A 20,903-nucleotide genomic window follows, 5' to 3' on the forward strand; every position below is an offset into this window, starting at 1 on the left:
TTGGAACATGACTTTTTTATAACTAACTTTCATAATATGAAATCCCTTTTTCCTTATTATTACTGTGGAATTGATATGAGGTTTGTTAATCTTTTTTGTTTTTGTGGAATTAGTAATCCAGTGTAATTTTTAGTAAACAAGCAATTTTTATTAAAATTGGATGTGCTTCATATGTCTTAGTTGTTAATACAGTTTTAATTTGGATGTGTATTTCCTGAGCTGTGCATCAATGTCACAGATGAATAAAAGGTCAACCTGAGTAAATCACTGTCATGATAGTGTCATGGTAGCTGCAATATTGGCTTCCAAGCTAAGACTAGAGAGTGTATGTATTGTTTATCAGTGGAAAAAACGTAATTTGTTATGTAAAAGTTACAGATCGGGGATTTTCAGATCTCACTGTCTTTGTTATCCCTGTGCTCTGATTCAAGGGTGCAGAGCTATATGCAGAATAAACCAGTACATTCCATTGCTCTGGAAAAAACATAATTTGTTATGTAAAAGTTACAGATCGGAGTTTTTCAGATCTCACTGTTATCCCTGTGCTCTGATTCAAGGGTGCAGAGCTATATGCAGAATAAACCAGTACATTCCATTGCTCTGATGGCAGCATTTTTTGAAGCTCTCCTCTGTTTCTGGTCATTATTTGATCAAACTTAAGCGTCTAATAAGAAGGGGAGGTAACTGCCTTTATGCTTTTTTGTACCTTAGTCACTGGCAAAAAAAAAAAAAGTTTCTTTGTGCCTGCCATCCGAAGTCATACCAATTTGCAAAAGAAATGCCATAATGCCTGCTGGCTTATTTTTCTTCTACTTCCTTAAGATCTTTTTTCCACACCCTTATACAGTGCAGCCTTTTTTGGTGATGGTGTGTGACATTATTGTCTTTGAAGTGGTACTTTCAGCTCTTTGAAGAAATGTGCTTGTTATAGGTAGGGCAGAATCTCACATGAGGACTCTTTACATCTCGGTGTTTTATCTTGGATGGATAGTTTATCATGCAGAAAAATGAAGTCATGCTTGATTGGTTATCAGTTGAAAATAATAGTAGATGAAATCATAAACAGGTCTATAAGGCTGAGTCTTGTATCATTAATTCGTACTGTTCAAGTGATGAGACTTGAGATCACTTTAAATGCAGAACTCTTGGGGAAATTGGATACCCAGCAGTTAATTACTTATTTGCAATTTCTTTTTTATGTTATGTGAATATCTCAATTCCTTTAATACAAGGGATACGTCTTGCTTTAGCTAGCTTTTGATAAAGATTAGTTCTACATTATCAATTGCTTTTGTGTACAAGTAGCACGCTACAAATTATTTGAAATTTTTTGTGCTCATCTTGCCTGGTGAGTGAAAATCCTTCAGGCCTTTTTTAAGAAACTAGTTCAGAAGATTAACAGTTGCCAAGTAATATTTTTCTAGCAATATCTTCTATTAGGCCAAGCCATTTACCTTGATAATATATCCATTACAAATTGGAGAGACATTAACATATGAAATAGATTAATATCTTACAGGTTGTCGTTTCTTCACAATTTAGCAAAACCTTGTGATAAATCTACATGGTTAACTGTTACAGTTGTTGCCCAAACCCCATACCAGTTTTGAAATCTTGACAGATTTTGCAAGCTGGGTGGCTGCCTGCTGCGTGCGTCAGCTCTTGCCACGGCATTTGCACAACTGCTGGGTAGGGCTTCTGGGGGGCTGCAGGCTTGGTCCAGCACCATGCGGTAATGGTGGGAAAATGGACTCTTGTTTATAATGAACCATGAGTTGGAAATACACTGAATTTCCTCAAGTTAGCCATAGTGGCTGAATCAGCAGTGTCCTTACTGGTGTCAAAACAGGCTTTATTTGACTGTTTTGTAAGAAAGGATTAATTTTAAAACCTTCGTAGAAAAAAAGGATATGACTCGTGTAGTGAGACATCTTCAAAGGGGCACACAGGTTACACACAGTGTCTTGTAGTGCTTTTTTTAGGGTTCTCAAAATGAGAAAGTTGGAAAGTAGGTTTGGTGAGGCGTTAATAACTGCATGCAAATACATGCACATACATCTATTTCTGGCATCTAGGAAGTAGCATTTGAAATGCTGTGAAATGGCTGGCGGATACAGGAGGCAGCTGGGGTTTTTTGGCCTGTGCCAAGTGAAAGTCCTCCTGTTGGTAAAAGTGAAATTGATTTGTTTCTTTTTTCCCTCCCCTGATTTCAAGCGTTCATGAGGTGGTAGGCAGATCATGCATAGTTTTGTAGAGGCCATCTCAGATTTATAAAAAGAACAGAAACTATATCATTTTAGGAGCAATTTTTTAAACCGTTTAGTAGTCAACTTGCATTCAAAGAGAATTTCAGCCTTGGACACCATACTTCACTTCCAGTCAGTTTCTGATACCAGCCTTGGTCAACCCAACATGAATATTCAATGTTAAGTTGAAAATTTCTTTAATGAATCACTTTGGGCATTTGAGCTGACCAGAAATAGAGTCTTACATTGCATAAAGTATGGTTGCATAGAAGAGTTCTGTATCCCTGTTTTTTGGAAAGTGGCTCTACTGGGACTGTGTGCAAGTAAAGGAAAAAAAGGAAACCTTGATGCCATTAGTTTGTAAAAATTAGCATACAAACCGGGGAATTGGGCACAGCCTTGAGAGAGATCCTCATTTTACCCATGGTTGTAAATCTAGTCTAGAGTTGATATTACTTGCTGTTTCTGAGATAGTTGTGTTTGTCTGCATTTTAACACTTGCAATTTAGTGCATTGGATAAGTAACAGATTTCTTCTTTTAACACCTTTTTATAGCTATTTGATTAATAAAATGAAGCCCGCAAAGCTGCACTATTGGATTCTGGGTTGGTTTTCTATGGCATTATGTTGTTCGTGTACATCAGATAAATTCACTCAAAGGTAAGTTATGCTTTAAAAAGAAATCTCTGACATTTCTTTCTTAAGTGCGGAGCAGAATAGTTTAACTTCTAATGAGTGTAAATTCTCTTATTATGTGCTGGTTTTGATGTGTTATTCTTCCCTTAGGTAACTGGTAAAATGAGACATCTACATTAACTGGAGGAGTGGGGGTCATGCCTAAGAAAAGCTTTACGTTTATTAATGTGTCAGCATGAAGAAAGAGGGAAACTTAAATTTACATTAATTGCACTTAAACTTTGCAATTTTGCTTTAAATTAATCATTTAGACTTGTGATGTAATAATGACAAAAATCAGAAATAATTTTGGAACCTATAATGAAAAACTTAAATCATTCCTGTGGCATGAATTGCACCAACTGTTACACTGTATACTTTTTTAGTATTTTTTTTCTTTATATTTTCTCAGTTCCAATAATTTTAAATTCTTTGGGGCTGTATCAATGCCATGCAGCCTCTTGCTGGTTGTTGCACTTGGCAAAATCCGAGTTTGAATGCCAGTGGGCCATGGGGGAACCCATGCTCCAAATCACACCCTTCTGTGGTAAAAAGACAGATTCCTATTGCATTATATTAGGAAATAAACTTTTCTTGCTTTCAGTGTTTTGGCAAGAGAATGATTAAGGGTGCTCAGTTCAGTGCTGAACTTCATATAATGGCTAAATTGCAGCTGGTTGGTAGCTTAGACACTATGCTGAGGTTTCTCAAATCCCCAGAACTTGGGCTGTGGCTTGGCCATCTTGGTGGCAGAGGCAGCTCTGGAGGCACAGTGCTGACTGCACAGAGCAGGATAACTCAAGTCAAAAAAAGGGGAGATATCCCTGACACTGGATAGGTATTGCAAATGGCTTTCCTTGGATTCCAGTTCTGAGCTTAAGTTTCTAAAACTTGCTCTAGTTAATAACCAAAGTTTTCTGACCTATCCTTACCCAAAAAGTGTGTTCTAGGAGTACTTGTTTTGGCATGATTGTCATTGCAGAAGTTCAGCTGCTGTTTCAAATACAGATGAAAGATGGTATTTCTCTAAGCAAGAATTTTTTAAAACAAGGAAATGAGCCGCTCTACAATATTGGGGAATTCTTCTATTCAGGTTTCCACAGTAGCAGTAAAGACCAGTTAGAAGTGTTAATAATTTGCATTGTGGCTATGCCTGATTTGTTCCAGAGCTATTCTGCAAAATTATTTAAAAACTACAGACACATGTGAATGCTCACGAGAAAATGTGGCCATTGCAAACTAGCAAAACTAGGGAAAATATTGAGAAGTGATATAACATGGGAGCATCCCTGCTTTCTCACGTTGAGAAGAATTAGCTTTCTCATATTTTTTTATATAACCTCTGGCCAGCACTAATGAAGGACATGTGGCTATTAGCTTCCAGAGAATAACAATTTATTTTGACAGTACTGCACATAGAGCTGTCAGTTTGAACCATTTACAGTTCTGTTTTTGTTGATTTTCCCACTTGCTCTTCTATTTAATCACTTAGTGTGGTTGCTTAATAGCTAAATGTATCTGCTGTAGTGTTTGAAACAACAGGGTTTTTTATCTACTTCTAGTTTATCCAGAATAGATATGCTCCAAACTGTTGGAAAATGCCTCTGCAGAAGTGGAAGTCTTTCTTTTTTAGAAGAGTAGTTACAGTTCCAAGAATGTTGTATACTTTCCTTTCAGCTAATATATCCATCAAGAAGAATTAGAAGATTCTTAACATCCTAAACCAAGATATGTTGGTTTTTTTATTACTATTATTGTTGTTGTAAAAGCTTGCCAGTAAGCACTTTCCTAAATGTAAAACAGAACATGTTTCTTCTGTATTTAAGAAATGGAAAGCATATGGAGATAGGATGCCAGGAGTGAAATTTGTTGAAGAGCGGGGGGAATATTACCAGGTTTCTAAATACGTTGTTTCTGTATGATTTCTTAATTTGGTCCTGCTGTGTTTGGAGTTCTCAAATATTGCAATAAAAGCACCAAGCAACAACCATCTCTAAAATCAATGTGTTACACTAGTAAGCATTGTGATGCTGGCTGAAGGTGGTGTTCTTTTTAAAATGCTTGAGGAAAAATAGATTTGTCTTTCTCCAGTGACAACCATCCTCATACCTGGAAGAAGCTGTATCTTGCTCATCATTGGCCAGTGACTGTATGTAAGGTGAGATTTTTGTGTCTTGTTCTCTTTTATCCTGACAATGGTAGCCTTGGACAGTAAATGTTTGAAAACAGAATGAATGAAGGCCATCAAGCATTTAGTCTGGTATATGCCCTTATAGCTTTATAAAGGCTTTCACTGATCTTAGTGCAGCTTTTGCTACTTCCCCTGCACTCTAGACTAGCAGTAAACAAGATAGGGTTGTCTTATGTTACAAATACAGTATGTCCTACATGGAACACTAAGCCTTAATTGCTTGTTGCATATTCTGTGATGACTTGTTAGTTGTAAACTTAATCCTAGACTTTCACCAGGCTCTGCAAGGAGACTTGCCTGCCTTGTCTGACTGAAGACACCAGATTAGTACTTGAACTGTCCACTGCACAACAAGTTTTAGCTTTGTAACATTGGCTCCAGCATTTTAATCATGTCATCAAATATGGATTCAGTCAGGAAAAAGAGAGCTATAAAGCTGTTACGGCAGGTGTCTCTAAGCATTTCTGTATTTGAGTGGTGGCAACCAAAAATGAACCCAAACTTCCAACATATATCTGTCAAAAGCACAGCTAAGAGGTGTACTACTTATATCCCTTTTGCTATTGAATATCTACTACTATCTGATAAGTAGAACATTTTTCCTATGCCGGTAATACTTGAAGGCCTGTTCTCATACAGCGAAGTCAAAAATACGCTATACTTCAAAATGGAAGATGTGATCAGATTTTGTGACACAAGGATGAAGAACCCTGTGGGTAATAGAGAAGCTTCAGGTTTGGGCAAATGTCTCTGGAGCCAAAAAGGTCCCAATTCTGGGAGACCTAGCTTGGTTTATTACAGTATTAGCGTCTTACTTGTTGTGCGTTAGGTGCTTTTTTATTTCTCTTTCCTGTTTCTGGAAATACGTATAAAAGCAGTAGCAGCAAAAGTCACATACTGCCTGAATTTCTGAGGAAAAGTAGATGTACTTTACATTAGTAACATGTGGAGGGGCAGTATCAATGACAAAACTCAGATGTGCATGTCTGACTGAGACCAAGGAGTGGCCACTGTTCTGTTTTTTGTTTGTTTGCCTGTTTCTGATGGGGAATAAGGGCAGATGTGATGCAATTTGTGTCTGATTTTCTGTTGAGTAAACATCCCTATTATTGACTTCAAGCAGAGATGTTGGTGTTCAGGAGTTTGTAGTGCCTGGCATGAGTGGGCATTCAGAGTCAGTAGCAGTGCAAACCCTTGCTTACATGAATGAGATGCAAACAATTAAAAAAATTTTTAAAAACCACCCAAAAAGCCCCACAAACCAACCAAACAAACCCTACCAACCAGTTTTCCCACTGTATATTCATGCTGGCTGCTACTTTTAATTCCAGGGTAGTGCTACTGATGAATTGACAAATAACCTTTATAAACTTACAGTGAAATCACAATGAATAATTGAAGATATTAAGCATCAGAAAATGTAAGCTTTCTTACACTTTGTTGATTCCTTATGATACTCTGTAGTAAGAGGTGGACAGAAGAATTCCAAAGGAGTGAAGACAAAGTGAAATTAAAATCATATTAAGTGACTTTGTGCCCAGTTTCACATCACGGAGTCATATGAAGAAACAGAATCTCAACTGTACTCCCGTAACAACTTTCTTTTTTCTAATGTTAGTGTAAGAGGAGTTCCCAAATTCACCTGTGGGCTTTTGTTTAAGTACATAGACTCTTCTGCATGTTCAGTGTATTGATATGATTGCTGTGTTATTTCAGGGAGGAAATATTTTTAATATCATTCTTCAGTTTAAAACTGTTGACACAATGTTGAAAGGAAGAATAGCTGCGTGAAGGAAACTGCCAAACTCATTATATCATTTATGTAAAAAAACTTTTGAGACACTACTTTGTGCAAGTACTTAACTAGTTCATGCTTCCTATATAAAGGAACCCGATTATAGTCTACTTTGCTACATACTGTGTTCTTGATACCTGTGTGGGTGACCTACATCTTAATTTCTACCTGTTTTGCCTATCTGTGTTCCAAAGGTCTTTCAGGCTTTTAAGGTGCTTTTAAAAATTTAATGGGCACAGTTCAGCACCAGAACTGAATTGAGAATACGTATCTCCCAGCTTTTCCTGTGCTTTAAACTGTACGTGTCCAGCTGGTGCTTTTTAATAGAGTGTAATCAGCACAGTTAAACTGGAAAGTAAGTGCTTTGTAATCATATCTTCCAAACTAACTTATTAAAATAAAATAGTGAGTATCATGGAAGCAATAATAACCCCAGGACTTAACTGCTGACTGCTGGAGTGAAAGGGTGAAGGAGGAAGAGAGATGTTCTTTTTCATCATGTGATTAGAAATTCCAGTACCATAGAATTGACCTAAAGTGTTTATGTCTTCTACAAAGATATGCAAGCTAAATTCACAGACCTCAAGTGATTATTAATTTAACGTTCCCGTAATAAATTGTGCCTGTCACGCAATTTATTGCACTTCATGTGGGTAATGCAATGTGTATGGTTAATGTCACAGTTAAACTTTCTGGTCACAAATTAATGTGAATTCTGTTAGGTGGAAATAGGAGCAACTCAAGGGCAAGAAGAGGGACTTTACCCCTCCCTTGTTACAGAGTTGTGAAAATCTTTAATTCAAGAGCTTAGAAGTGCTATTGCAGCTTTTGCATCTTGGAGATTGCAAAAAGAGAAAATTTTTGTGGCTGTTTTCTTGTGAAATGGGGAAAATCTGATGCAAGTTGGCTATTCAGTTCCTCCTCCGAGGGTGGGAAGGATGATGAAGAAATAGGTACTAAACCCTGGTGTGATCTGCTTTTTACTGCATGTATGTGCTGATCAAATGAAAAAATCAAAGAAAGGACAACAGAACAGCCTGGTGAACAGAACAGTGTGAATTCAAGTTTGAATGTAGTGTTAAGCAGCAGATGAAATTAAATTTTTAAATACGAGAAAAGATTTTCGTAACTTCAGGCTTTGGCAATAATTTTATAGTAAAGGCTTAAAGGAAGAATAGAAACACTTTTTTTTTCTTGGGGATTTTTTGGTAAAAATAGAAGTAGTCACATAATATAGAAAGAATTGAAGTGACTAAGATGAGGGCAGTACACTATTGTGAATCAGCATTAGATCACAAGTTCCTTAGATAAAAGGATACCTTTATTTCTTTGTTTGTATACTAAGCCAGACATGTCAAAGTGAGTCCAGCTCTTGACATACGCTATTTTGGAAAACAAGAAAGTGTTTTCCTAAGTGCCTGTATAACTCATAACTCTTAGTCTATGCCTCCTGTTTCTGTCTGGCTAAGGTCTGGTTTAGATGTTTTTGTGAGACTTTATCTTCTGTAAGGATAAACACATAAAAGGTTTCAGCTTATCAGCTCATGCTAGAGAGTTGTTCAACATGAAGTAAATTTGTTTTATTTCCCTCCCAATTTTTTTCAGCAACTTTATAAATTTGGTTCATTCATTGATTGGTTTTACCCCAAGGGGTGGGGTGAAGGAGGAAGGGGGATAATTACAGACTGTTTGGGGAAGAGAAATTGAAGAGGTGAACTCTCTCCACAGTTTTAAAAGCAAGGATTTTTCATAGCACTTGTGATGTTTCATTACAAAATAACATTTAAAATTGATCTTAATTAAACAAATGGCCTGTTTAAACAGTGTCGTTGAAAGGGAGAGCAGGCTTAAGTATTTCACTTTCCAGAAGCTGAGTTTTTATTTAAACTTGGGGTACCTATATGTGATCCAGTAGCACTACCCTCTCCTATGTACAAGCTGGTATACCAAGGGATTTGTAACTTGGGCAGCTCTACAGGTAACAGTTCTGTGACAGTTTGGTGTTTCACTTTCTGGCATGTCAGAGGTGCAAGGAGCTCCTGTGCTTCTAGCAGCCGCTGTTTGTCTGATGTCTTGCTGTTACAAATGGGCTCATGTCTCTGCAGCAGCATTCCCTTTCCCCTAGAGAGCCATAAAGGCTTTCTAGCACTTTTCTCAGTGTTACAGATCATGTATGGTTAACTTGGATTGGTTTGATCATCAGATTGCTTTAAAACAGCAGAAAGCCATGTTCCTTTTTCAGATTAATCTAGATACAGAAGGTTTTCTGGGGTCCAATGCCTACTTGAAAATAGACATTTGTAACTGTTTCAAGTCAATGGTTGCCTAAGGTTGAATTAATCCTTCAGCAATCACTGTGTATGATGAACAGGAAGGCTGACAATAAGTGTTTTTGCAGAAGCGTCAGGGGTACCCAGCTTCTCAGACTAGCGTTTGCTCATTTTATATATTGATTTAAAATGAACATTGAAAAACTGTTATGGCTAGAGTTAAAAAGGAGGATGAATGAATCTGGGCAAAGCATGCAAAGTGTGACCTAATGCGTTCTACGTTGCATTAGCCTCACAGTTCTGCCAGCACACAGTGTAACACCAAGAGCCTGATGAACTGTGCAGAAGAAACTGCTAATAAGGTTAGTGCCATGATAGGGGAGAACTGATTCCAAATTTAAAATACTCTGGGCTTTCCTTTAGCGTGTCTGAGAACACGTGTCCTGTGAAGAAGGGCTGAGAGAGTTGGGGTTGTTCAGCCTGGAGAAGAGAAGACTCCAGGGAGACCTTTTTCCAGCCTTCCAGTACTTAAAGGGGCTTATAAGAAAGATGGGGAGAGGCTTTTTAGCAGGACCTGATGCGGTAGGACACGGAGTAATGGTTTTAAACTAAAAGAGGGCAGATTTAGACTAGACATAAGGACGAAATTGTTCATACTGAGGGTGGTGAAACACTGGCCCAGGTTGCCCAGAGAGGTGGTAGATGCCTCATCCCTGGAAACATTCCAGGTCAGGTTGGACGGGGCTCTGAGCAACCTGCTCTGGTTGAAGCTGTCCCTACTCATTGCAGGGGGGGTTAGACTATATGACCTTTAAAAGTCCCTTCCAACCCTAACTGTTCTATGAACTGCAGTTAAAAATTGGATAAGGAGCACAGTTACACTGTTCTTGTTACCCAACTCAGCTGAGCAAGCTGGTTAGCTGTCAGGGGGCTTTTCAGGGGATGATGCATTAGCTGCTGGCTATTAATTTGCTGTATTTTGGGCTGGATAGCTGAATTATTTGAGGTCCACAAAGTCTATGTCATGACAGGAGCAGTGTTGTTTAGGCATTTGCAGTGTGTGTTTGTTGACAATATTCCTTTCAGGAAAAAAAGCTGTTGCTGGGTTTAATTGCTTCTATTGGTGGCAAGAGAGAGAACAAGGAAATGGACACAGAACAAGGAAGTCTTGCAGAGCTTGCAGTTTTGCTGCCTGTGGCATGTGGAAGGCAATTAGTGAGATTATAGGCCTCTCTGCCTTTCTCTACACTCTGCTTTTGCTCTGGCATCACATAAAAGGCACTGTGGCATAATTAAGGCAGGATGCAGAGCTGAAAAGGAAAGCTATTATTATGAGGAAAGAAAGTCTGAGGAGGCTGTTATTTAATGGTGAAAAGTGTTTACAAAAAAGAGCCATAATTACTAAGCAGAAAAATCAGGGAAAATACAGTAGTGGTATTCTGTGATGTGTGAACATGGATTTTTTGGTTTTGTTCAGGAGTACGTACTCTGATCCAAACAGTGATTAATGTGTAGGCTATTTCTCCTGCATTATCAAAAGTTTTGACTAGGGGTGCTTTTTTGGTAGGAATGTATATAGTCTTTCCTCTCCTCTCCATTCCTTTGTCCCTCAAGTCAAAATTTAAAAAAAATATATTCTAGCAATTTTACTTGGAATAAGCAACCTATTTAATCTTTTCTTTGTATTTTTCCCTTTTAATACAACCGTAGTGGTTTAGCCCCAGCTGGCAACTAAGCACCACGCAGCTGCTCGCTCACTCCCCCCTCCCCCAGTTGGACGGGGGAGAGAATTGAGGGAAAAAACTCGTGAGTTGAGACAAAAACAGTTTAGTAGGACAGCAAGAGAGAAGGAAACGACAATGATGATAATAATACCGACAAAGGGATGTACAAGAACAAGTGATGCGCAATACAGCAATAGCTCACCACCCGGCGATCGGCAGCCTGTCCCTGAGCAGTGATTTCCCCCCCCCCGCTAACTCCAGTTTATGTACTGGGCATGACGTCGTATGGTAGGGAATATCTCTCTGGCCAGCCTGGGTCAGCTGTCCTGGCCGTGTCCCCTCCCAGCTCCCCATGCACGCCCAGCCTTCTTGCTGGCAGGCCAGCACAAGAAGCTGGACTCTCCTTGACTACTCAGCAACAACTCAAAACATCAGCACCTTATCAACATTTTCTCATCCCAAATCCAAAACCTAGCCTCACACTAGCTTCTGTGAAGAAAACCAACTCTATCCTGGCTGAAACGAGGATGACAACAACAACAGAACTACTGGATGCTTTAAGATGGTTGTGTGCTTGTCTAATATTATAGTTTATGTTGATGTTTTTTATTCTAATGGCTCTGCACTCCTTGAAAAGATCTGATGATGAGAAAAATACAGAGATATGCCATCTAGAAAGTGATAAATGCAATTTTGGGTCCATTCATTTAGCACGGATCAGGCTACTTTCTGTTACCTCAACCTGTCCTTTGTCATCTTTATACACTGCTTGTTCAGGATGCCCACAATATTCACTTGATCTGCTTCAAAATTTTAATGCCAGTTGGTCTCTGCTAAGTGGCACATGATCCATGACAGTTTCAGGTAACTGAAGTTCACCAGTTCCTGATATGGGCAAGCAAAAATTCTCATGTCTCACTAGAGCCTTGGACCACCAGTGAATGAACTTTTAATTTTTTCCTCTTTGTCTTTTTTTCCCTGGACACATATAAAAAATACTCTGTATTTTTGTTTTCTACAGATGAGTGCTAATGATTGTCAAGACCCTCCAGAGTACTGGACAATCCATGGACTATGGTATGATCATAGAATGTTTTTATTTCATCCTGGAAAGGAAAAATCCAAGTTTTGTATTAGGATATTTGGTGCTTTTTTTTTAAGGACTTATCTATCTGTTTTTATGATTCTTTGAAACAAAAGCCTTAATTTTGTTGGAAATCAAACCCCTATGGTTTGATATAAAACTGAAATACATTTCTGTATCTCATGTCTTGCTGAGCTGCTGAAATCCTCTTGCCACATGAGCATTTTATTTATACATCTCCTTATAAGATCAGTAAAGTTCTCAAATAGAAGGGGAAGTATAGTTTCCCCTTTCCCTTCCCCCCCCCCCCCTTGAGTATACAGAGTTTGTTAATGTCTCGTGACTGCTTGTGGCTTTAAGTATTTTAACTCAGCACAAATATTGCAAAAGTACAGGAAACTTGTAACAGTAACTTGCTTCAGAGGAATCAACTCACTGGAATTGGTGCCAGTGGCAGCAATTCAAAGGTTTTCCTGACAAATACAGGGAAAAAATCAGTACAGGAGTTTAAGTTATGCATCCTGGAAAGGTGAACACTATTATGCCTAGATTTCCAGTGAGTGTCTTGGTGATGCTTGCAGAATCACTTGGTGCTGTGGTTGAGGTCAATGTCATTAGTGACATCATGTGCAAAACCCTTCCATATCATTTCTCCCCTTGTATGTCTTTTACACAGAGTGAGGGGGACTGGAGGGCCTAACAAAGAGCCTCTGCATGGGAAATGTTTTGGCCATAATTAACGTCTTGAATTTTTACTTCTAAAACACTGTAGATACTGATGGGTTACTTGCATTTTTAAATAAAATCTCTAGCTATAATCTTGCATATTTACAGTTCAGGCTAATGATATAGAATAAAATGCTGTTACTTACCATTAATGAGTTAGGAGATGTCTTTTTTCACTTTTATTTGGCTTCCCTAGGCCTGACAAAACAGAAGAGTGTAATAGGACATGGCATTTCAACGTCACCGAGATTAAGGTATTTATTTAAAACCAAAACAGCTGTACCAAGCAGAGCTGAGTGCAGTTACTTTTGCACATCCTATATGCAAAATTTGTAGCTTATAATGTATCACTTAATGTTTGCTGAGAGGTATGTTCTTTAAGGACTCCACAGATTCGTTAAGTGCTTCTGGTACTGCTTGAAGTTGCCATGCTTGTGATCATTATCAGCTGTTCCTGCTTGATTTTGTAGACATGTGGTTTGACTCATTCAGCCACATCCTCCTTAAAAACATCTAGAGAACACAAGTGGTGGATCTGCAGTGGCAAAAAGTACCTGTGAAAAAGAGGTTACAGTCAGTCCATGTTCTCTCTTACACTTTCTACTGCAAAGCCAGAACACAGAAAATAAGAGTTCAGAATACATGTTTCTGTGTGTTTTCTTCCAGGGTATTAGTCCTTTTTTATTCTGTTTTTTTTTAATTTAAAAAAAATCCATATTTTCATTCAAATGTGTTGTAAACAGGGATAGGAGGCTTGACCTGGTGTATGTGAAAAGCTGCATGATTGAACAACTTCTGCAGGGACAGGTGAAAGAAAATCTTACTCTGAGGCAGCATGTTGGTATTAGTACGTTCAGATATTTAGATAGTTGCACCTACCTGTTACCTTCAACAACATTTTCAGAATATTGGGGTAAAAGACCTTTTCTTTTTCTGTGAGTACAGGTTTCATTTGAGGATGTTGAAAGATGAGGCTTCAGTTTAGAAAAAGTATCCGTGTATGTAGATTGTGTAAGAAACAGGTTTTTGACACTGTAGGTGCATTTATCAATTGTGATATTTTTAGGATCTTATGTCAGACATGAGACGCTATTGGCCTGATGTGCTTCACTCATCTCTAAATCGCACCCAGTTCTGGTGAGTACAAAAAAACCTAAAAATTTTTTTGGATATTATTTTATAAAAAAATCCATCTGAGTAATTTGTCAAGTGAGATGTTGTGCATGAGAAGCAGTATCCAGCAGGCCAATGAAAATACTGTGGTTTGTCAGTCTCATTTACAAAATAAATCTGTTTTCTTGTTAGAGCACCTGCAAAATGCAGCTGTTGAAGGGGGGGCTGTGGCAGAGGTTTTGGAGAAATTGAACTTAGTGAAAGAGAGAGAGAGAGAATGGGTTTCCTTCCTTTGCCCCCAGGGAGGAGAAGCAGCTGCTGTTGAAATCTGAATAGCAGTAGCACTCCTGGGATGTCACAGCTAGCTGCAAGAGCAGCTTCCAGGCCTCTCTTCCTAGCTAGCTTCACTGTGTTGCTGGCTTTGAGAGACCTTTCCTTTTGGGCTTTCTCACTGAGGAAGAAATGGAAAAATAGGATGCATTGGATCATAGTAACCACTTCTCTACAGAATTCTCTCTTTTTACTTACTTTCCTAGCAGCCTAAAATCAGATCTGGGAATTTATGTAGAGATGAAACTGCTTGGCTCATGGGAAGGGAGAAGGAGATTTTGATGTATCCTGATGGCAGTACTGTTTCCCTTCTTCTCCATGTTGCTCTTTGCTGCTGAATAATCAGACACTTGAACCAAAGAGTGGTACGAGTGGTATTTGAGTTTGCACAGGATTCAGTTCGAGTGCATTATTTTAAACTAAAATCAGTGGCCATTCAAGTTAATTTGCTGAGCCATGAGCTGGATCGGCCAGGGTGTGGATCTGCAATTTGTTCTTTCAGATCTACAGTGAAAGCAGTAACCTCAGATAAGAAGCAGAGCACATAGCTAGAGGCAGTAGCATTTAAAGCCATCTCAAATATAAGTGCCCATAAGTTTTTCTTTGGATTGGATGTCTGTTTCCACCCTGTGTCACTAGGAAAAGCTTTGAAGGTAATCTGCATCTCTTTTAGTCTTTTCCTTCCTCTACAGAAGACGCTTGTTCTCAGAGTCTTAAACTGGTTCCACAAGTGTCTTATGGCAATCTAAAATTATAACTGTCAAAAGTGGTGGTGTCACTTTTCCCTCCCCCCTCTCCTGTTCTTGCGCTGTGCTGGGGGAGAGCATGACTGCTTTGTTCTGCGGTAGTACAAGTTTGTGCCACCTTAAACTGTTCCTGGAATTAGAATACGAAAAATGTGTTTTAAATCTGGCACTTTCCATATCCTGACCTGTTCATAAAAACAGGTGCATACCAGTCCTTATTTTACTAACAGAGATATTTTGGTAGGCAACAGGTATGAACAGATACAATCAAAACCTTTTCCCTTTCAGTTCAAGGCTAGCAAATAGCACTTACTTCAGTACCTGGAGGTATAATTAGAAATATCATAAAAGCAATACAAAAATCAGGTTATAACACTGTAACTGATATTTTGGTTGACAGAGAAATTCAATCCCTTTCAGTAAGTGCACTGTAATTGGCAGTTCTAATTGCAGATTTTGTAAATGCGAGCTTTTAAGCCAATTGAAAGCCAGTAAGATTCCCTTGTACATCTCCCTTCAGTTAAAATACTGTGTTTACTTCAAAATTTAAAAAAAAAAAAAAACCTCTATAGTGTAAAAATCCCAATACAGCAGAAATGAGAATCTGAAAGTAAAGCTGACTATTCACAATTTTTATTGTTGTAGACTAAAGGCATCTTAACTGGGTAAAGAGCATGAGCAGTGACAAGCAAAACGGATATTGAATATCTTAGCATATCATATCAGGGTTTTTCGAAGACTGCTATAATTGTATAGTATGTTTCTTCCTGGCTTTACCTCTAAATGTAGCCCTGGCTTAAAAGGGGAGGTAAGGAATCTTCCTGGTGATTTTAGGATGGCTGTGGGTGCTTCTGTAAAGGTAACTGCACATCTCTGTTCACCCTGTTAACTTCTGAACTGTGAGAATTACCACCCAAGAGTTTGGGTCGGACAGGATAGAATGCCTTAATACAGGACAAAGGGTTATGTGTGCTTTGTATCTCAAAAGTTATTAACTGAAACCATCCCTTTTATAGTAGTTAATAATTTTTTGGGCCAAATGAAAATGGCTAGACCAAGAGAATTCCCTTCAGGATCAGTTTATACATATAACGCAGAAGAAGGCATAGCTTATGGGACAGCTGGATGTCCTTCATCTTCTACATTTTGTGGGCAGTGCTTGCAGCTGTGCTTTACAGACCTTCTTTGTTCCTACCCTAACAATGAGCCAGTCATCAAGCTGGGTGGTTTCTATAATCCTGGGACCCACCTGATAGGCTCCTGACTTGGTCACATCTGTGTGACTTTGCTTGAGGGAGACCTGTCCTTGTTGTACATAACAGGAAGCAAAAATCTTTTTGAGGTTCATCTTCCTTTCCACACCGCTGAGTTGTACCAGTTTCATTTCTTTGCATCTCTGCAGCCCCCTAAGACTTCATTTGTAGGACTTAGCTTTGAGGTATGCAAGTGTAGTGTTTATTCTTAGCAGCCTGGTAGAGAAAACGGTGGAGAAGGACAAGCTATGTAGCAGAACCCAGTCTGGTGCTGTAAGCCCCACTCCTGTGTGTCTGCCGAAGTACTTGTGTCCTACCAGGAAGAAAAAATATTCAGCAAAGTTCTTGACAGATAATGTAATGTGCTCTGCACTACTGCCTAGCTCATGGGTATGAGGTACAGAAGGATGGGTGGCCTTCGTGAATAGACAGCTGTGTTTTGTATCCACGTGCCACCCAGCTGTGAGCTGAGGCTCAAGTGGAATTACCTTGCCTTACTGTGGCCTAGGTGAAGGATAATGTGTCTTGGTGAATAACATTGAGACATTAATTCTTTTGGTTTCTAAACAAATTATTTTATGTTATACCCTGGTACCTGCAGCTCCTTCATTTCTTAACTGCTTCAGTTTGCATTTAAATGGAAGAAGTGAGGGTGAAATTTTATATGCCTGTGCTGAATGGTCAGAATTAGCTGTATCTGCATAATTATTTTTTTTCACATGGCTGTGCTGCAAAATAAAGTATCACTGGCAAGAGTGCCATCTTAGAGTTTCAGTAATTGTTTTGTAGTGACTCTAAAGTAGCCCCTACATTCTGGAAGCTTGCAGGACTGATTAAAAAACTTGGGTGCAGTGTATTTTTAGTTTGCCGCAGCTGATGATGCATGGGCACAGTCTGTGGGTAGCTCTGTGTATTTTCACTTGGGATCCCCACAGCCCCATTGCCTGGGGCCTGTGACCACTGCAAACTGGACCAAACCACTCCAATAACAGTTTCGTGTTAGCAATAATATGCTTCTTGAGCACCATCAGACCTTTGGCCCTCTGTTTTCCCCCACTGCCTGCAGATCTGCAGGTGATCTTATTAAAGACTATACTGTTTAGTCTTTCACTGAACTACAGAATTGCTAGAAATGCCCCATTTTTGTCCTATTTGAGTTTGTCTGCCATAAAATTGCAAGCATTGCTTTCTTTTGCACTCTGTTCCGTGGTATTAGAACACTTGATGGTGGAATAGAAGCAACACTTGAGAACAAGCCTATGAAAATACTGCCACAGGCAGTGTTGTAAGTAAAAGTTGAGGCAACAGTCTTGTCTTAGCCGCTTGTGCAGTTTCACTCTTCTATCCAAAGTAAGGGTTAGTCTCTTCAGTTCTGACTAATTTTTAGTGCTTTGAAAGTACATTTAGCATAAAATACTCTACTAAAACTTGTACAAAGTTTAGAAATATTAATTTTCTAGGCAAATTCTTATCATTCTGACCTCCAAACATCTCTTTGTAATACACTGAGACACCTTTGTACCGTAAGAGCATGGTACATATTTACTTCATAAATTCCTTCGTTTAATTATTTCAAAAACAAGCTGATTCAAAGGAGACAGCTAAAAAAGCAAACATCCAAACTGCTTGGTCCAACTTAATCTAAAGAAACACCGTCATAAACATCTAAAGACACACTGCTTTTGGCTTGATAAAGTTCTGTCACATTCTTGTGACACAAAGTTCTTTTAGTCACCTTTGAAATGAAGTATTGGTTTATTCCATAACGGTGTCTATCTTATCTCCTCACCTTGCAGTGTCCAATCTTAAAAAGATAGCTGGTGGCAGTGGGGAGAAGAGTGTCATCCCTTTGGTTGGATAACAAGTGAAGGGCTGAACTATAAATGACTTTTGCACAAATTCATATATATAGTTTATAGGAAAACAGAATACTGATTCTGAATGTCCCAGGTCCATACTAATATCCAAACCATCAGACCATCCTCTTCTTAATCTTCTACAGCTCTTACATTAATTTGAAAAGTCTCTCACTTGCAGCTGCCAGTGTTAAGGCCAACTCATTTATATATTTTTAACATGTCTTACTGTCTGAAAGAATTTTTCCTTAGTCTGATGTTACAAACCATAATGAGTGGCTTCTTGAGCTTCTTCCTTACTCTCCTGATAGGTCCAAAATGTCTAGGTAAGTGTTTCTACTAAAAAAATATATAGATGTTGCTGTAATTGAAATGGTGGGAGTGATTTTTCTTGGTTTTGCTTTTTTGAGTATGTGCAGTATTTTTTGAGTGCAGTGTCCTATTTTACACATGTAGCCTTTCCGATACTTGATTTCCAGCGCAGCATGTATACCTGCAAATAATGTTTTCTAAAACTTAAATTTGGCTTTTAGGAAACATGAGTGGGAAAAACATGGCACTTGTGCAGCCACACTTCAGGTCCTTAATTCTCAGAAGAAATACTTTGGTAAAGCCTTAGAACTCTACCAGCACATTGATCTTAACAGGTACGTAAATGAACTTGGCAGTCTACCTCTTATTTCAAACAGTTTCTAAAAGTTTCAAGTCTAGCCTAACTAAAGTCTAAAAATCTGATGGTAGAGGGGAAATGAATATTAGCATAACTTATTTTTAGCACTAGAGTTCAGAGGAAGTGTTGCCTACTTTGAGAAGCATGTCTCTGGTCACTTCAGAGTCTGGTAGCCAGGAGCATCATTTTAGACAATGTGAGCCAGTAAATTTTGAGAAGCTGTATTGGCTATATGTCACTACCAAAAGCTATGGCACCTGTAAACTTTCTAAACCAAAAAAAAACTCTCAAACTTCTGAATCGTACAGAGGCCCAAACACTTGTTTTTAGAAAAGACAGTACTACTCTGCTCAGAGGAAAGGACAAGCTGCAGGCAAAATCGTGCAGAACACTCTGGGAAAAGGCTGAGAGGTAACAGCAAGAGAGGATGATCTGAGGGATAGTGTTCAGTCGCTGCATGCAGCCCCCTTGCTTCCTTTCAGACAACCCTGATGTGACACACTTCCTTTGTCCTAGAGGCTGGTTCCTCCTATGGTTCCAAAGCACTGGCCATTCCAGATAAAAAATCTTGATGGGAATCTTGTGGCTTGTATAAGCACTGTATGTGCACCTTCTGGCTGCAGGTGAATGCCAAAAGGCCAGAGTCCTTTCTTGGTCAGTGCTTGGTATGGGTGGGAGCGTGTTTGACTCGGATTTGTTGACTGTGAATTGTCTCTCTGTGTAAGAAGACAGTATCTGAGAGAGGAAATAAGTTCTAAAAAAGTCCTGTTCATGTGTCTTGTCCAAGCAATCTCCTAAAAAAGTCTCATTCACTTTGCATAAGCACAAAGGAAATATGTCTTTCTCCCACCACACCTCCTATTTTTGTAGGTGTCTTGTAATACTTAATCAGATTTTGCTAGACACAGTGCTTAAGAGTATGTCATATGTAGTGTTAAAATTAATAAAGTCTGATAAGTCAATCGCCTAAGTAGCTGTGATGGTGTGACTAAAACATTTTACAGATGGCACAGTGACCGATTATGTGACTCTGTCAGCATGTGTAATACCAAAAAAGAATAGAGACTGAAACATGTTGAAATTAATTGCTCAGAGCATATTCTCTACTGTAGAAATGAACATAATTAATTTAATCTTTACTGAAAAGAATAAAGACTGCTAATGTTCACATTGTATTTCATTTATACTTGAATGAGGGAAAAATAGTGTTAGTGATTAAAAGATTGTTTCCAAAAAGGAGATTATTAAAAAGAGGACATCATGCAGGCTCCTGTAGGAATAACAGAACAGTCTATTTTATTGGTTTCCTTACATCTGATGTCAAATGACCATGACAAACAGCTAAACCTTTAGTCAACTGGGTTAAATCTCCCCTCTGCAGAACCTGCCCTTGGAAGAGTTGAGCATTATCAGCACTCATAGATTAAATCCTGCGAGATGCTGAACATTCCCACTCCTTACAGAAGAAACTGGGACTTAGATTCAGCACCTATTGGGTCCTGAGTCTTGTCGTCAACTTGGAAGTGTGGACTTCCCTCAGGACTGAATGTATAGGAAGGGGTATATAGGCTAGAGGTTCTTGCGAGTTACCTTGTTTCTCTTAGGTGAACAACCTTTCCTCTTCAAAAACATACTCACTAGGAAATGTTTCTGCCCTGATGTTGATGTTGAGCCAGATCCACACACCATGCCCCTTTCCTAGTGTGCTGTGTGCCTCCCACCACAGCAAGCCCACCATGTGGGGCATAGAGCTCAGGGGTACGGTTCAAGGCAGGGGAAAGGAGGCAATTAAATAGCATGCCTTACCTGGCACTCAACAGAGCGTAATGAAGGTCCAGCAAAACAACAGTAATATTACCCTTTCCCCTAGCTGTGTCTGAAGACTTGACTCTCCCAGTGCCTCAGATTAAGGTGGGGAAGAGGGTTCTTCCTGACCCTGCTGAGTTGGAAGTTCCCTTTTAGAAAAGGAGAACCTTTCCTAGACCTGGCAGAGGATGGAAGACAAGTTTCCCTTGCTCCCCATCGCTGTAATGCTTGCCAAGTTCTCACTAACATTATACTTTTACCTAATGATTATCAAGTTATGTACAGGAACCATGGAAAAATGTTTAATCTTTGTTTCAGTTGTCTCCTGAAAGCTGGGATAAAGCCAAGCAGTTCATATTACCAGGTAAGAGGCAATCTTTTATAAAACAAAATCATGTGTGTGTACATTTTTCAGCAG

The 20,903-nt window shown here is 38.9% G+C and overlaps 1 protein-coding gene across 1 annotated transcript in view; it reads left to right on the plus strand.

The window, feature by feature from the left end:
• Positions 1–2,817: 2,817 nt before the first annotated feature.
• The window catches only part of RNASET2 (ribonuclease T2), a 20,834-nt gene continuing 2,748 nt past the window's right edge, over positions 2,818–20,903 (plus strand). The window contains exons 1-7 of the mRNA XM_010283506.1: positions 2,818–2,906; positions 5,013–5,079; positions 11,923–11,978; positions 12,908–12,965; positions 13,778–13,848; positions 18,543–18,656; positions 20,804–20,849. Of these exons, the coding sequence (XP_010281808.1) occupies positions 2,818–2,906; positions 5,013–5,079; positions 11,923–11,978; positions 12,908–12,965; positions 13,778–13,848; positions 18,543–18,656; positions 20,804–20,849 (501 nt within the window). The remainder of the gene's footprint in view (positions 2,907–5,012; positions 5,080–11,922; positions 11,979–12,907; positions 12,966–13,777; positions 13,849–18,542; positions 18,657–20,803; positions 20,850–20,903) is intronic.

The sequence above is a fragment of the Phaethon lepturus genome, unplaced genomic scaffold (genome assembly GCF_000687285.1).
Source record: "Phaethon lepturus isolate BGI_N335 unplaced genomic scaffold, ASM68728v1 scaffold14520, whole genome shotgun sequence".
In the NCBI taxonomy this organism is placed as follows: domain Eukaryota; kingdom Metazoa; phylum Chordata; class Aves; order Phaethontiformes; family Phaethontidae; genus Phaethon; species Phaethon lepturus.